At 44.8% G+C, this 18,364-nt stretch overlaps 1 protein-coding gene across 2 annotated transcripts in view; it reads left to right on the top strand.

Moving 5' to 3' along the window:
- Positions 1 to 18,364, top strand: part of Dscam (DS cell adhesion molecule) — a 579,765-nt gene that overhangs the window by 118,274 nt on the left and 443,127 nt on the right. For both annotated transcript variants that reach the window (XM_031364533.1, XM_031364534.1), the window contains exon 3: positions 7,895 to 8,041. In XM_031364533.1, coding sequence (XP_031220393.1) covers positions 7,895 to 8,041 — 147 coding nt within the window. The remainder of the gene's footprint in view (positions 1 to 7,894; positions 8,042 to 18,364) is intronic.

Genomic DNA, 18,364 nt, shown 5'->3' with positions numbered 1-18,364 from the left:
ATGGATATAAAGAAAATACACAAAGTACAAAAAGGAGCATATAATGAGGGCTTGGAGCCTCTCTCAATGCAAGATTGGGTTTCCAGTTTCTCGTCCCTTGGTGTCACTTTAGGCTGCCTCTCTCTGCCCCACCTGGTGACCATGGCTATCCCTCTGACCCCTGATATCTTGAACCATACCTGCCTTCCTTTTCCAGATGTCGCCATAGTCACTGAAGCCCTCCCAGTGGAGACCTGGACAGAGATGTAGCATCTAGTTCAGATGCCAAGAGTGTCCTAGCAAGGGCCTTGGGATCTCCTAGCTGTTCCCTAGTGGGCAAACCCCACAGTGGAGAACGAGAGAGCAGCTGTCCCATCAGAAGCTGGACACAGATGATCATGCCAGCAGATAGTGGCTGTCAGGATCAGGGACCTCACAGTTGGTGTGGGACAAGGGCTCTGGGTACTTTGTAGAGTCCCTCTTTACCTTGCAATTTGTCCCTGCATCTTCAGGAGTGACAAATTAAAAGCAGGGTGAGAGACAGACCACAAAAGAAAGAAAAAGATACACTTTATGTTTTAAAAATAATGATTTTATTTACATTCATGTGTCTCTATGAGTCTGTGTGTGGGTGCATGTATGTGCAGGCGTGCACAGATGCCTATAGAGGCCAGAAAAGATTATCAGATTCTCTAGAGCTGGAGCTACCAGTGTGAGCTAGCATGTGGGTGCTGAGAACTAAACCAGAGTCCTCTGGAAGAGCAGCCAGTGTGCTTCACTGCCGAGCCAGCCTTCCAGCCCTTATACTTTAACATCTTTAAACTGAGTCCCAAATCTTATTTTTCTCTTAGCCCCAGAAATTGTCTACTTGACCTTGACCAAACCTTGAATTAAATTAGTTCTCACATGAAGACAGGCTATTTTAAAATCATGTTTCAAAAGTGCTGCCTGTTAGAGACATATGTCAGCAAGGGAGAGAGAGATACTCCCAGCTACACCCATTCTATTCCTCTTGCTCAGGAAGTAGTCCTGTCTGCCTTTAGGTAAGCACTGAAGTCTCTTCCCTCTGACCTCTAACTCCACACCTCATATGGCTGACTGAGGAAGACTCGAGAGACTGCAATGGAGGTGTGGAAGCCCTTGGTCCAGATCTGTAGCATCTTTACTTGTTCCTCTGAGCTTGGACCTGCAGCCTTTGAAGGACTGCTTGGTGATTGGCACCATGGAATGCAAACAAGACTGCATTCCCGAGAATATAATTTCAGGGCCAGCACAGAGCATTTGCTGGGACCTACTCTGCATAGATATGGAGGGATTCTGGGCTGCCTAGGGAATTGGGGTAAGGACTCCATTGAAAGATCACACTTGTGTACCTGCTTCCCCTGGACTTTCTGTGTCCCTCTCCCATGTAGATTTTCCTGGGTCATGTCCTTAATCCTAAATCTCTCAGAACTCCTTCTAGGGAGAACCCAATGTAGAGAACATCTAGGTATCCACAGACTTGGCTGTCCCAGTCACGGGGACTGATACAGGGATGTTGATACTGAGGGATGACTGTATTCACTGAGCATTTGCTATGTGCCTGTGTGAGAAATAGGTACAAAGGTGTGTGTGTGTGTGTGTGTGTGTGTGTGTGTGATGTGTGTGTGTGATATGTATATGTGTGTCTCTCTGTGTCATGTGTCTGTGTGGGTCTGTGTGATGTGTGTATGTGTGTGTGATGTATATATGTGATGTGTATGTCTGTATATGTGTGTGATGTGTATATGTGTAATGTAGGTATGTGTATGCATGTGTCTGTGTAATGTGTATATGTGTGTGTGATGTGTGTGATGTGTATATGTTTGATGTATATATATGTTATGTGTGTATGTGTGTGTATGTGTGTGTGTATGTGATGTGTTCATGAGGTTGTAAGCGCATTCCAGGTGGAGATCAGAGATGGATGTTAGGTTTCTCTATTGTTTTCTAACTTTTTCTTCTTGAGACAGAGCCTATCACTGAACCAATTCTGTTAGGCTGACTGCCAGTGAATTCTGGGGAATCTTCCTGTCTCCTTGTCCCCAACACTATTTAATTGTTCCACATGTATTGGAGATCTGAACTCAGGTCTTTCTCTTTTCCCAGCTGGCCTACTGCCTAAAGCAGCTCTCCAGCACCTATGATGGCTTTAAATGGATTGCTCCCTTGTTGGTCTTTAGAATCAAGGATATGGAGAGGTGTTTGGACACAAGTGCTTAATGAACTGAGTGACATCATTGCTTTAGGATCTGGAGCTGAACTAATAAGGGAGAGAAACAGCAGTGACCGAGGTTTAAAATCCCTACTTTCAAGGTAGCTCTTGCACTACACAGGCCAATAGGTTTCAAAAGAAGAGAAGTCACTCAGCCATATAAGTGTGGCTTCCTGAGGCTGAAAGGCCTTCTAGGAGCTTTGACTGATGACAAGAAATAGGCTGCACTTGGTCACCTTGTACTCTGTGGCCCTGAAGCTCAGGCCCCAGAAATAGTCTTGCTCAGTGTGATGGCTAGGTTCTTGTCAACTTGACACAAACTGTATCATCTGAGGAGAGAAGATCAACTGAGAAGTTGCCTCCATAAGTTTGGTCTCTAGGTAAGCCTGTAGGGTATTTTCCTAAATAGTGATTGATGTGGGAAGGTCCAGGTGTTATCCCTGAGCGGCTGGTCCTAGGTACTATAACAAAGCAAGACGAGCAAGTCATGAGAAGCAAGCAGTAAGCAGAACCACACACTATGCTACCTGCTACTCCTACCCATACCCCATCAGTTCCTGCCTCCAGGTTCTGGTCTGCCTGAGTTCCCCGTCTTGACTTCCTTCTCAGACTACATGTGGAAATATAAGCCAAATAAACCCCTTTCCTTCAAGTTGTTTTGCTCATGTTGTTGGAGCCAGGATCATGGGGTACTGCTGTGACAGACCTAATCATGTATTTTTTGGGAGGTTTGTGGAAGGACTCTGGAACTTTGGGCTAGAAATGCCATTGAGCATTCAAAGCTCAATGAGCAGTTTTTTTGGATAAGAATGTTGAGAGAAATTCAGAAGATGGAGTCCTTGAGTGCAAAGTTCCAGAAGGAAGTTTGAGAGTCACTAAAAGATGATCAGAAGCATTACATAGCTTGAATTAAGTATCTGATTCTGGTCAGCTGGGACTGAAGAGTCAGCCATGATTAACAAGAGACAAGAGAGCAGCATCGCTGAAATGAAACCTTTTTGGGTACCGGGACAGTCAGTGGTGGTCAGCTAGAACTGAGGAATTAGCAGTGGTTAAGAAGAGACCAGCATCACTGAGCTGAAATCTTCTAGGAAGTGTTTCCTCCGAGCCAGTACACAGAGGCTGTGTTCCAGAGGCAGCCAAGGTTGCTAGTGTTAAGAGTCATGCAGGTGGTGCTGGTTTTGAAAGCACAAGGGGTCATGGAGAGCAGCTGAGGCTTGGCATTGTGAGAGGCCAGGAGAGGGCATTGGTGAAGGGCAGCCTCAGTAGCAGTTGAATGCTCAGAATTAAAGGGGTCACACAGAGAAGTTGAGGCATGGTGTGAAAAGGGACCATTGGTGAAAAGTGTAGCCAGTTACAATGCCAGGAGATTGGAGCTGCTGGTACCATAGGATAGCCACCAAGAGCAGCAATAACCACGGAGTGGAGGCTGCCTGAAAGACAAGCTGTGTGTGCTGCAGTGGGTGGAGCTAGAGACTGGAGCACAGAGGCTTGTGAATGAATCACAGACATTGCACATTAAATTACACAGTTGGAGTTTGGCTTCACTTTGATTTGGTTGTGACTGTGCCCTGGTTCTTCCCCCTTGAAGTAAGAAAGTATTTAATTTATTTTTGGTTTTATAGGAGCTCACAGTTGAGAGACTTTAAACATTTACAAAAGAGATTTTTGATTTATACTGAGACTTTGGATCTTAGAAGAAAAAAAAAACTTTTGAAGTGTTTGAATTTGTAAGGCTATGGGACATTATTGGTCTGTAAAAATGTTATATTTTGTGATTTTTTTTTTATTGGTGGGGATGAACAAGAAAGGAAATGTTGTGGCTTAACACTGAAGTGTTTGTGTGCCAAGTTGACAAGGGGTCAATTGTGCTGGCTAGATTTATGTTAGCTTGACACAAACTATAGTAATCTGAAAGGAGGGAAACTTGATTGAGAAAATGCCTTCATAAGATCAGCCTATAGGCAAGCCTGTAAGCATTTTCCTAATTAGTTATTGGTGGGGGAGGACCAGCCCATTGTGGGTGATGCCATTCCTGAGCAGGTGCTCCTAGGTGTTATAACAAAGCAGGCTAAGCAAGCTGTATAGAGCAAGCCAGTAAGCAGCACCCCTCCATGGCCTCTGGATCAGCTCCTGCCTTCTACTTGAGTTCCTGTCTTGGCATCATTGAGTGATGGACCACAGTGTGGAAGTGTAACCCTTTCCTCCCCAAGTTGCTTTGGCCATAGTGTTTCTTCATAGCAACAGTAACTCCAGCTAAGACATCCAGGCTGCGAAGATGCTGCCTGTAGCTCTGTGGTAGGATTTACTTTTTCTGAGGTGAAATTCGATTTCTGGTAAACATCACCATGTGTGAGGTGTGAGGTGTGAGCTGTAGGGTATGAACTGTGGGGTGTAAGGTGTGAGTTGTTGTTTATTATGAGGTGTGAACTGTGGAGTGTGAGCTGTGAAGCTGAGTGTCCTGGAGGTCTGAAGAAGTTTCTTGAGGCCAAAGCACAGCAAGAGAGGAGACTCAGAGACCCTACAGGAGACTCAGAGACCCTGCAGGCTCTCAGGAGCCCCAGCCTCTCTCTACTTATCGCCTATCCCTTCTCTCCCTTCTATCCTTACCCTCATGTTCTCCCAATGTCTGAGTTCTCCTCCATTACTGAGTTATATTCATTCTCTTTTCTCTACAGTCCCTTTTCCACCAAGTTGGGAAATGAGACCTCAGCTCTCTGGGTCCTGCCTACATAGTCATCCCCTCCCTTGGTCACAATTATGTTTCTGAGGACAAGCTTTTGGGTTCCCCTCCCCTCATTGTGCCCCATGGACCTCTTGTGACAGGTGTGAGCTTTATATGCTATCCAGAGCCTCAGGTCACACTTAGAGCAGGTGAAGGATCTCATGAGAGTCTTCAAATTGGAAGGCTCCCTCTGGCTGAGACAGGGATGAAGAAATTCTCCAAGCTGATGGGGAGAAAATCAGATCCGAATGTCAAAAAAGAGAACTGGGGCTTACAAAATAAAACAAATGTTGACATGGGAAGGGGACCAGTGAGGAGGTCCAGGAGTGATGGGCGCGAAGATAAAGAAGGGTATGGCAGAGAGCAAAGGGAAAAGAGAATGCACTAATACACTTGTATCCCTGAGGCACAAATTGTAAAATGAAATAATTGAGAGGCGAGTGTCATCAATGCGGTGTCTTCTGTGAAGACTCTCAGCACGCCACTGCTGGCCTCCCCAGCAGTCCCCTTTCAGAGACCATTCCTTCAGCCCATTGGACACCCCATTCAGGGCATTCTCTTTCTCTTCACTGGGGTGTTAGCCTCTTAAAAAAAAATCATCCTCATTACCATTTTTCTTGGTCTGTATTTGTCTACTGGGTGACATCCTTCTGGAAGCTGATTGAATGGCAGGCAGGGTGTTCCACTGCCTATCTAGAAAATTGCAGACTTGGAATTAAGACCTTGAAGATATCCTGATTCAAAATTTGTGGAATAAAGTTGGTGCAGAGAGAAAAAAAATATGAACAGGATTCATCATCTCTTTACCCTGGTGACAGAGATTGGATTCATCTCCAGCTGCTGGGAAGTAGATCAGCTATCCCACTCAGGTGACATAAATCAGCTTCAGCGGCCACCCAGTCCTAGGGCACCCAGTCCTAGGGCACCCAGTCCCAGGCCACCCAGTCCCAGGGCACCCAGTCCCAGGGCACGCAGTCCTAGGCCACCCAGTCCTAGGCCACCCAGTCCTACGGCACCCAGTCCTAGGGCACCCAGTCCTAGGCCACCCAGTCCTGAGCCATCATCACTTACTTAGTGCAGGTGGAGCTGGGGCTTTCCTCTGCCTTGTAGGTAATGACAGGACAAGGATTTGGACCCAGATAGTTGGGCATGCTGAGTAGACACCGAGTACCCCAGGATCCCTAAAGTGGCAAAAATGTCTAGACGTCCCTATGACTCTTTCTAGAATATTTCTATTATTGGGCATATTTGGAGAGTTCTCAGAACAATGATGGTTTTCCACACAGGTTTTAAACATCTTTAAAGAGTTTATGTGTTAATAATTATTTTTCTTGTTCTACTGTTTCTGATTATCTCTCTTCTCCTCTCTTCTCTCTCTCATGTTTGTGTGTGATGGCAGAGGGTTGGGGGGTGGGTGGAGTCTCCATGTTCATGTGCATGGATACAGGCATGCATGTGTCATGGTATGCATACAGAGGTCAGAGAGAACACTCTCAGTGCCCACTGTCCATTTTGCTTGGGATGAGTCTGTTCTTTTGTCACTGTGCACATCAGGCTAATAAGCCTATAGGTTCTGGGGATCCTTTTATTTTTCACCTCCCAACTATGCTTAGGAGCTCCAGGGCTATAGACATGTGTGCTATTTTGGATAGCTGTTCTGAGGATTTGAACTCACATCTTTACATTTGCAGAGTAAGCATTTTACCCAATGTCATTTCCCCAGCCTGAATTTTTTGAGTTTTGTATTCATTGCCTTTTCTAACAGACTTATCCCTCCATCTTTGGAGGATTAAGAGAAGCTAATCCCTAGAGCCCACCCCTCCTCCTCCAGAAGGCTCATGTACCCCCCCTTCCTTCTTTACTTTTTATTGGTTATTTTATGTATTTATATTTCAAATGCTGTCCCCCTTCCCAGTCTCCCTTCTGCAAACTGCCCATCTCACCTTTCCTCCCCTTTGTCTCTAAGAGGGTGCTCCTCTACCCACCCACCTACTCCTGCCTCACCACTCTAGCATGTCTCTACATTGGGGCATCAAGCCTCCATAGGACCAAGGGCCTTCCCTTCCATTGATGCTACATATGCAGCTGGAACCATGTATACTCCATGTATACTCTTTGGTTGGTGGTTTAGTCCCTGGGATCTCTGAGGGAGGGGGCCAGTTAGTTCCTATTGTTATTCTTTCTATGGGGTTGCAATTCCCTTCAGCTCCTTCATTTCTTCCACTAACTCTTCTATTAGGGTCCCCAGGCTCAGTCTGATGGTTGGTTGTAAGTATCTGCATCTGTCTCAGTCAAGTGCTGACAGAGCCTCTCAGGTGACACCCATACCAGGCTCCTGCCAGCAAGCACTTTTTGGTATCAGCAATAGTGTCTGGGTTTGATGTCTGTAGATGGGATGGATCCCTAGGTGAGACAGTCTCTGGACGGTCTTTGTTTCAGTCTCTGCTCCAATTTTTGTCCCTGTGTTTTCCTTTAGACAGGAACAATTCTGTGTTAAAATTTTTGAGATGGGTGGGTGGCCCCATCCCTCAGCTGGGTGCCATACCTATCTATTGAAGGTTGCCTTTACAGGTTCTATCTCCTCTTTCTTGGGTATTTCGGCTAATGTCATTTCCATTGGGTCCTGGGAACCTCTCGATTCCCTAGAGTCTGGGACTTCCTAGTGGCTACCTCCAGTTTCTGAGTCCCTCCCCCTGCCCCATAGGCTTAAAGGTCCAGTTCAGTATTTCAGATTATACTCTTTCCTTTAGAGCAGAGTGCAGTATATTGCTAATAAAGTGGATGTTTAATTAGATAATTAAAGATAGATGAATATGTTTGCTAATTTCTTTCCATTGTCTGTGCTATGCAATTGTTATCTGTGTGCCATGCCCTGATTGCATTAGAACAATATCTCCTTGGCCAGAATGGGTTTATTTTCAATGATTCTTACCAAGGCTACTCTCTCTGCCTTTCAGTTTTACGGGAGCCCTATACAGTCCGTGTGGAGGACCAGAAAACCATGAGAGGCAATGTCGCGGTGTTCAAGTGCATTATCCCCTCCTCGGTGGAGGCGTACGTCACTGTCGTCTCATGGGAGAAAGACACGGTTTCACTTGTCTCAGGTAGGCTGAGCATCACTGCACAATACGAGGCTGCTTAGAGGTAGGAATGGGCCTCCATTTCTGTGTGATATATGGAAGGACACCAAGGTTTATTATATCAAAGGATGAGCTTACCTTGGTTGACTCCATATTACAAATATTCCTGGTGGCATGCCTATGGTGTGGTTACCATACCTACTATATATAGTGGTCTCATCCCCACACTCATTGAAGAGTAGACTGATGAAGGGATGTTCATTACATGTGCCATGCACATAGCCTCAACTTGTATGGGGAAATTGAAGTTTTATTTCTGCATTCAAAAGCAGGTAAGTTGAATACTGTGTCCCAGAGACACTTCATTGATTGATGCATAGTGTGTTGTGATGTTCAGGTATGTTGATATTCTGGAACTAGGGTGTGGAAACAGAGCATTGGTTTCTGTTCTGTGTTCTGTTGGTCCTTGCAAATGTCATGCCACTGACCTTGAACTCGTCATTTCTACTGAGAACTATGTTCTGATCAGAAGGATATGTTGGTATGGGATAACTTCTCATCCTGTATTGGGTGTCTAGAAATTCCGCATCAGCTCAGTCTGTGGGAGATTACAACATATATATATATATATATATATATATATATATATATACACACACACATATATATATATATATATATATATATATATATATATATATATACCACCACCAATATTGATGTTGGCTTTTTGCCCTGTGCTCTTGACCTGGAAAGAACACCTGGATAAAATGATCAGGTTTTCTCTCTTGTGTCTCCTTCCATGGTGACTTCTGATGTCTTAAGATTGTTTTTCTGTGGGGAAATTTTCTGATGCATGGTGTGCTGTGATGTTCAGGAAGCAAATTTGTTCTTGGAGGTCTCCATGAACTAGGGCAAGAGACTGCAGAAGTATACACATATGCACACATGCATACACATTTGCATATGTGCACATATTCACATCCATACACTTACAAATACATAGAACACACACACACACACACACACACACACACACACACACACACACGTCACTCTCTAGTGCTGTCCTGGTAGCTATGGTATCCTGTGTATTCATAGAGACAGTCTGCAGCTCAGCCCTTTATGGAGATGCCTTGTTTTTATTTCTGCTTCTTAATTCCTCGATGAAGTCTGTCACCTGTCACTTCATGTAAAGCAGCCACTTAAAAGACTCTAATGAAAATGAAGGTATGTCATCCTGAAAATATGTCAAAGGACTATAGGACAGACCAGTGGTTTTAGTTTATTTGTTTGTTTGTTTTATGCTGCCTTTTCTGTTGGTTGGTTTTCTTTGCTGAGGATTGAGCAAAGACATCACATGTCCTCAGTGACCATCCTGCCACACAGCTCCATCCCCAGGCCTTTCATGATTTTCATTTTGAGAAGAACCTCTTTATGTTAATCCTGGGTGGCCTTAGATTTGCAATCCTCCTGCCTCGACTTCTTGAATAGCTGGGATGACAGGGATTTGACACAAAGCCTGGCTTTAGTAGTGACTTAGAGAAAAGATGAAACCCTCGCACCTCAGGACATGATAAGTTCTTGATGCGATGCTGATCAATAGTATAATTCATTATGGTATAAATGCTGAGTTTCAGAAGTGAGCGTGATCATGGTAATGAGAATAAGCACTTGCTTGCACACTTCTGCATTCATGCTTTTCACCTCTTCTCAGGGGTCTGTGCGGCCAATGGGGATATATTGAGACATTCATTTATTTGTTCAGTGTTGAAGAAAAGGGGCCTTCACAATGTCATAGCTAAGCAGAGAGCATCCTGGGAGAGAACGGATCCCATGCTGACATGACTAGGTGTTGCATATCACTGGACGGAAAGGTCCTTCTCAGGAAAAGAACATTTAGAGCTCTGTTCACTATCACCCTCACTGTGAGGCCTGGACTGAAGGCTATTCCACCATCACATAGCAACACATCCGGTTCAGACCTCAGCAACGTCCCTGGGAGAGAGAGAGGTTTACCATGTTGTACTTGAGAATGACACATGTCATCTCTGTTCTTTTGGAATTCATCATGGTGGTCACAGGTTCAGCAATGAGGTCAGTGGGCTGTGGGCCTGCAGGGAGAGAGGGAGAAGCACCGTTGGGATTTTGTCTTATGAAGGAGTCCACCAATAAATAACCGTTTGTTTGTATGCTGGCCAGTTGAAGATAAACTCTAGTCAGCCGTCCTGAATCCAATGGACCTTTAATTAGGCTGATGGCCTCAAGGTTCCAGACCCGTGCTAAGCTCTGACAGCAAAGGTGGGAGAGGGTGAAGCTCTGTGACAGGATCTACTGGTGTTTGTGGGCTCCCACAGTGGGCCCACTGAGGGGACAATGAAGGGTCATGAAGTAACTGGAGGTGACAGAAACAAGTATCCAGGGTGCTGAGGGACATAACCTTGAAGGCCTGAGGGGCCACTTGAGTTCAGAGCAGCAAAGTCTTAGAGTATATGAGCAGCAGGTTTGTGCGTATATGTGGGCCAGATGGACTTTGGGAATCTTGACTAAGGAAATGGATATTTATCCTCTTCAAGTGGAGGTGGGAGGTTCTCCCCTTACATCTTCTTTGACACAAGGTCTCTTGTTTACTGCAGCTTTGCCATTTACTCCAGGCTAGCCCCATGAATTCTTCTGTCTCTACCTCCCACCTCTTCTTCCATCTCCCCAGCCCTGACAAACTGCTTCTCTCTCTCTCTCTCTCTCTCTCTCTCTCTCTCTCTCTCTCTCTCTCTCTCTCTCTCTCTCTCTCTTTGGGTTGGACATTTTCTTTATTTATATTTCAAATGTTTTCCCCTTTCCAGGTCTCCCCTTTGGAAACTCCCTATACCATCCCCCATCCCCCTGCCTCTAGGAGGGTGCTCTCCCACTCACCCACTCCCGTCTTCCCACCTTGGCATTCCCCTACACTGGTGCCTCAAATACCCTCAGGCCCAGGGGCCTCTCTTCCCACCGATGTCCAACAAGGCCATCCTCTGCCACATAAGTGGCCAACACCATGGGTTGTTCCATGTGTATTTTTTGGTTGGTGGTCCAGTCCCTGGGAGCTCTAAGGGGTCTGGCCTGTTGACACTGTTGCTCCCTCCATAGGTCTGCAAATTCCTTCAGCTCTTTCAGTCCCTTCTCCAACTCCTCCATTAGGGACACCTGAGCTGAGTCCAGTGCTTGACTGTGAGCTTCCAAGTCTGTATTTGTCAGGCTCTGGCAAAGCCTCTCCAGAGACAGCTATGGCAGGCTTCCATAAGGAAGCACTTCCCGGCATCCACAATAATGTACAGGTTTGGTGGCTGTATATGGGATGGATCCCCAGGTGGGGCAGTCTTTGGATGGCCTTTCCTTCAGTCTCTTCTCCACACTTTGTCTCCATATTTCCTTGTGTGAGTATTTTGTTCACTCTTCTAAAAAGCACTGAAGTATCTACATTTTGGTCTTCCTTCTTTTTAGGCTTCATATGGTCTGTAAAACTGAATCTTGGGTGTTCAATGAAGGAAAATTCAAATCATGTATGCATTTCTACAAGAGGCAACAGAATGATGGCTATCCCACGGTACACTGCTTTTGTTCATTTGGGCTGAGAAAATGAGCAGTACACAGCAGGACTGGTCCAAGGGACTCTGATGGGTCTGTCTCAATGAACTCACTGCATATTAGGCTGTGTGAAAACCAAATTCTCTTTGGTGTAGGGGATAGGAATGGGGATGGTGGAGGCTGTAGGCGGCCTGAGGCCCACTCAGGGACAAATTATGCTTCTTTCCTACTCTTGAAGTTTCCAATACCCAGGACATGAATCAGTTCATGAATGAGATCATTTCTTTTGGATTATCTTCACAAAGAATACTTTGGTAGCCTAAGGGCAGGACTCCTGTAATCTGATGCTTCCATTGCAGTCCATCACCTGGATGTCTCCCGTATCACTCACCTTTTGCCCTCGGACTCAGGTGGAGTGCATAGGGGGCTTGAGCTCTATGTGCACAGAACAGGTACACCACAAACCCACGTCTTTGTGACTATGGCGGACTGACTCACTGTCTTCCTACATCATTGAGACAGGGAGAGTGAGACCTGGGAGCTGCCTGTGGGATTCAATGCTCCTCTGTCCTGCAGAGTGGCAAAAGTCCTTTGAATATTAATGTAGCCCCATAAAAATACAATAGATTGGCTATCAAAGTGCATGGAGTCATTGCTGCTGCCAAGAACCCTAAGACACAATCCCAGAGAACAATGATCCTGTCTTCCTTTGTGAGGTTTGTTCATAGTGCCCATTGAGAATTTCCTCCCATGCAGGGAGGCAGTGATATGAGGGTCTGGCACTCCATCTCTGTTTCTGCTGATAAAGTTGTGAGAGTCTCTCCAGGGGCTCAGGCGCGCTAACATCAAAGATGCAGCCAAAGGGGACCAGATTTGAAAAGTGGAAAAAGCAGACACTGTAGTGTCTCTGCAGCAGCTGTCTCCCTCTGTGGTGTGCTCCCTAGCTGAAAAACCTTCTTTAGAGATGACCCAACAGCTTTATCTGATAGCATCCATGAATACAGACCTAAAAACTGATTCTATCCCTCCCACATTTGGGATAAAAGGGAGAAGATTGCTGTCCTTGTAGAATTAGAAAGAGCAGACAAGTAGTTTGCATCAAACCTTTGTGTAGGCTTTGGGACAAAACTGTCTGGATGTCATAAATAACCCAAGGGATGACTCTAAGAAGTGACCCCTGCTGGCACACCTGGGGGATAGTCTCTGTCCTAAAGAATCCAGAGAGAGTAGCATCCAGATGGTCAGGGGAATGGGCAAAGGCTTCAGGTCACAGAAGAAGTTGTCTAGGGAAGTTGGGAGAGTTCTAGAAAATGGTATTATGTAAGAAAGCCTTTGCATTTTAGGGAGGAAGGGAGAATAGTGAAAAGACATCTAGAGTAGAGCAAATTAGGAAAGGCTTCCCTTCAGCATTCCTTACCAAGCTGTGCTGAGGGAAACTTGGATACAATCCATTTTCATTGAAGGAAGAGATGCTGGGTCAAGAGCTGTACCATGGTAGGGGTCTAGGGGTGTGCATGCTTTGTGGCTACATCTATAGACTTGGAACAACCGCTCCCTTCTTGGCACCGAGGGTTTAATTTCACAGCCAGTGCTGAGTGTTTTCAGGGTAGTCTGTTACTTTACTGTTTGGGTCGTTATCCTGTTGGCAACCAGAACATTCTGGAGTCGAAGGGGTAATGAGGTCATCACTCCTGTGATGTAAGCATGAGGTCATCACTCCTGTGATGTAAGCATGAGGTCATCACTCCTGTGATGTAAGCATGAGGCTGTCATTGGCGGACCTCATGGCTGACTTCACATATGCCGTGGAATCACTGTGTGAAAGAAACATTAGAGAGGAATGTATAGGAACCAGTTAAAACTGATGTGGAGGGTGGGGGGTAGGGGGCTCCCAGACTGGTTTTTAATCCATGTATGTTATCTAATTTCGCTTACACTTACTTTTAGCAAGCAGGAGCGTCATTTACAGCACAGAAAGCTCCGTGCAGGGCTTGGAATCAGAAGGGTTGAGGGGGTATGGTATGTGTGGCATGCTGGGCTTGCTCCCTGAGAAAGCTCTGAGGAGAGAGAGAAGTACTTCCATTTCAAAGCCATTCATTACATTTAGCTAAGTCTGTTGCTCTCAGAACTGGCTGTCTATGTTCCATCTCCCCAAGTATGATTGGAACCAGGCAGTTGTGATTCTGCTCAGTTTCCTAAGGACCCTGAGATGGGGCTGTGTGTTGTCAGCAGCTGGATTTGATGTCCTTGAACAAGTAGGTCCAAAGACCCTGAGCGACAAAGCAGTGCGTCCTTTCAAGAGGAAGAACTTTACCCTCCATGCTGGAAGTTGTGCACTGCAGAACAGATCCCCAAACCACGGAAGCGGGGCACAAGACACAGCCATGGTAGTGCTCTTATGAAAGAGAAAAGAAGAATGAATGAACAGATTTAGCCTGAGCCAGGGACACCTTGGATATCGGATGTATCCATCTGTGCATACACTTGTACAGTGTATTTCCTATATGTATGACATATGTGTGGGGTGATATGTGTTGTGTGTGTCACTATGCGTGTGAGAAGTTCACAAGCATGTGCTATATGTGGTGAGTGTGTGTAAAACTCAGCATGGGCTCTTTGCAGCAGTCTCCCATACCTTCCAAATGACTGTTCAGTATTTCCAAGAGAAAATGGCTTTCAGTTGTAGCCCAGAAGAGATACAGGGACAGATGTCTCTGGGTTTAGCTTCCGTGTCCTCAGATGGGCACTCATGACTTCACAGGTCCATCCGCAGTAAAGAACAGGGGTCTGGAGACCGAAGCTCTATGCTTATCCCCCTTCTTAATCTTGGCTGTTTGAACCACCCCCTTTTCAGACATAATCTCCCAGGATACTCTATGCATATGTCAAGAATCCCTAAGATCAGGCCAACTTTGGTCACTTGCTAGAATTCAGAGGATCTTTGATACAGTTAGCTACCACACCCATGCTGAGACTGTTACAAGGGAGGGACTGGGGGGAAGAGTCAGCAGAGAGGAGAAGCACGAGGCCCTGAGAGGATAGCCAGACTGGAGCTTCAGTTTCCTCCCCACAGTCACACAGGACAAACTAAATTCTAGCAGCAGAAAGCCATGACAAAGCTACAGTACATACTGACAGTGGGGTCAGGGTTGCAGGGGCAGGTCATACAGGGACCCTCATTCTGGACCCTCCAGGAGTGGCAATTATTCAGCTCAAATTGCATTTATTTATACAGTTCAGGCAAGTGACCACCCTTACCAGGCAGGGTAGCAGGACCCTCCGAAGTCCCTGTTAGCAGACAACAATAGCAGGCCTACCATTTGAGCTGACCCCTTTCAACAGCAGCAATCTAAGAGCTACTCTTTCTGCACCACACAACTTCTTTGTGTTGATGGCTAGGGGGTTCACCACCCTACACACAATCACAATTTTCATATAAACATCAACATTGCTAAGAAGGTAAGAGGGCACAATGGCACTAATGCCTATAATCCAAATATTCCCAGCCTCACTTACTCCAAATGACTTGCATGTTCCCAAAGCTCATTATCTGGAAGTTACCACTTGTTTTTCTCAGCGAACATGTGGCTGGCTTCGGTCTGTCCAAGGGGGAGTCTCTCTATCCTACTCTGTCCCTGGGATGCATGTTAAGAAACGGGTGTCCCAAACCCCATATGTAACCAATGATGTCTCTGAGCTCCTAATCCTTCTGAGATTACAGTTGTGCATTCCTTATGCCTTGTTTATGAGGTGCTGGGGCTCAAACCCACAACTTTGTATAAGTTAGGCAAGTACCCTATCCACTAAGCTACATCCCAGACGGGTATCACCACATCCTCTATACAAACAACAATACTTGATGGGTAAGGTGTGGTGAATGAGACTTGGCATAAATATTGGCCACTGTTACCACTTGTATCGTGACATCACCATTGGCCACTGTTACCACTTGTATCGTGACATCACCATTGGCCACTGTTACCACTTGTACCGTGACATCACCATTGGCCACTGTTACCACTTGTATCGTGACATCACCATTGGCCACTGTTACCACTTGTATCGTGACATCACCATTGGCCACTGTTACCGCTTGTATCATGTTCTCCTCAGTGTGCTTCTGGAACACAGCTGCAGTTGCCTGTAAGGTACTCCTTAAAATGGAAAAGCAAAGATAATTCAAGAAGAGTTGCCAAAATGCAAAGGGTGCAGAGGATGTTGAGGGTGAATGATCAGGAACCCTGCCACCATGACACTGAAGCACCAGGATGGTCTCAACTGGCAGGGTACAAGATTTTTATAACAAACACCCTTAGACTGACTTAAGTGTTTCCTCTAATATAAATTAGATAGTAGAAAATTAGCAACAAACTGTCAGGAAAGGAAACAGATTTTTTTTTTTTTTTTGCTTTAACTGTCAAGGGTGATTCAGAGTACAGGTGCGCAGGACTGTGTAGGGGTACAGATGGTGCAGTAGCTCTCCATGGCACTGCGCACACACGTCAGCCTTCAGCAACAGCTGCATTGAAATCCTATCACGTCCCACTCTCACCATCCCACTTCACAGATAAGGAAACTAAGGCCCAGAGAGCTCACCTCTAAATAACATCACCAACTGAATAACCTGCCATGTATAACAGTAATGAGTCATAAGGTAGAGACTTATCTAAGCAAGAGAGATATTTACAAGTACATGAACCAAGCTGGATTTAATTCTGGATATTTGGTGTATTTAACATATTTCATTGTATTTTGAAGGCAAGGTGATTTAATGTCTTCAGAAGTATGTTATATAAGGAGAAAAGCAAATACACAAAATTACCTAAGCAAAGATAATGTACTTTTATTATTTCACAATTTATTGATACATAACTGTACATTTTTTCATGAAGGATAATAATTTAATCTAATAATTAGATTAAATATGTAATGATGATCAAGCCAGAGACATTTGCATACCCATACTATCTTATGTTATTTTAATGTCTTTATTTAGTATTTGAAAACTTTAAACATGTATTTAAGGTGTTATGATCCTCTTTACCAGCCATTACTCTCTCTGATCCCCTCCCCCTTATGCTAAGACCATTCTCAACAGTAAGTCCTGCATGTGTGTGCATGTGTGCATATACCACTTAATTATGTTTGCTTGCATGATCGTGGTAGGGAGGTTAATTATTGAAACATGAAGAAAACTATTCCTCTTCCCATGCAATCATTAACTGTAAGTGGCCTCTGAGAGGGGAGCCAGCTCTCATGAACCCTTCCCCCACTCTGGATAAAATGTTGGCAGGTCCAATCTTGTACAAAACTTGTGCTGGAAACCATAAAGGCTGTGAGGCCATACGAGCAAAGGTCCTGTCCAGAAGACATTTATAGCATTCTTCCTGTCCTCTAGACTTTACATTCTTTTCCCTTCCCCCTCTTCTGGGATGTTTCCTGAGCTTTGTGGTCAGTGATATAAATCTCTCACTTAGGTCCAAGTATTCAATGATTGCTTATTTTCATCACTTTGACCAAATGTGAATCTGTGCATTAGCTGCCTAGCACATACTACAAAAAGAAATGTCTTGATCAAGGCAGACAGTAGAACTAGTAGATGGATATATAAATAAATAAATATATAGCCTGTGGCCTTTTGATAACATATCCACTTAGTAAAACCATCATAGTATGTGCCTACATGGGGCCAATAACATCCCTAGCCACAGGCTTTTTACCATGCTACAGTACCATGCAGGAACTCCCTCCTATGGAGCAGGCATCAAATCCAATGAGAAAATGGTTGGTTACTCCTATGGTGTGTCACTTTTGCTTTACAGGTGGCTATGATGGCACACAGGTTCCAGAGCTAGATAAGAAAAGTAATGGCTTTTCTTCTCCAGGAGTCTGAAAGATAAATTTTAATTTAAAGACAATCTTTAATTATCCCTTCCCCTCCACCAAGGATAGTATACTGGTGCTAGACTCAGAGGAAGGGCTTCATGAGTATGTATTAAATTTTGAATGGGAGATTTCTCAGATTATTTAAACATTTTCTAATTATCCTCAATACTTTAAGAAATAGATTTTCTTTTTTGTTTCTTTTTGGTTTTTAGAGGCGGGGTTTCTCTGTATAGCCCCTGCTGTCCTGGAACTCACTCTGTAGACCAGGTTGGCCTCAAACTCAGAAATCCGCCTGCCTCTGCCTCCCAAGTGCTGGGATTAAACGCATGCTCCACCACTGCCTGGCTAGAAATAGATTTTCTTTTTCACTATTCTTTTTCCAAAATATAACTTCATATCACCTCTCTAGAGTGCCTTGGTTGACAAATCAGAGGCATCTTGGGATGTCACTGCTGACATCCGCCTCTCAGAGCTACTCCAGCGGAAAAGGGATCACCTAATTGCCAGCATTCGTTTTCCTCAAAGTGAACACTGTCTCTTTTATTTCCCTGAAATGCTTTTATTTTTGTCTTATCTCTTTCAGTTTTACACTGCAGCATGTGTAAAGTCATAGAACACAGAGCTTGCTTAGCATGCATGTAGCCCTGGGTTTGATTCCTAGAACCACATGAATTACGTGTGGTGCCACACACCAACACTTGGGAGTAGAACAGGAGTATCAGGAGTTCAAGGTCATCCTAAGATATATAGTGAGTTGGGGCTAGCCTAAGATACTTGAGATTTTTGTCTCAAAAAAAAAAAAAAATCAAAACCACCACCACCACCACCACAACAACAACAACAACAAGAACAACAACTAAGGCATGCATCTAATCAAACAAAGCACAGCTCAAG

Source organism: Mastomys coucha, unplaced genomic scaffold (genome assembly GCF_008632895.1).
Source record: "Mastomys coucha isolate ucsf_1 unplaced genomic scaffold, UCSF_Mcou_1 pScaffold12, whole genome shotgun sequence".
Classification (NCBI taxonomy): Eukaryota; Metazoa; Chordata; class Mammalia; order Rodentia; family Muridae; genus Mastomys; species Mastomys coucha.
This window is presented reverse-complemented; position numbering and strand designations above follow the sequence as displayed.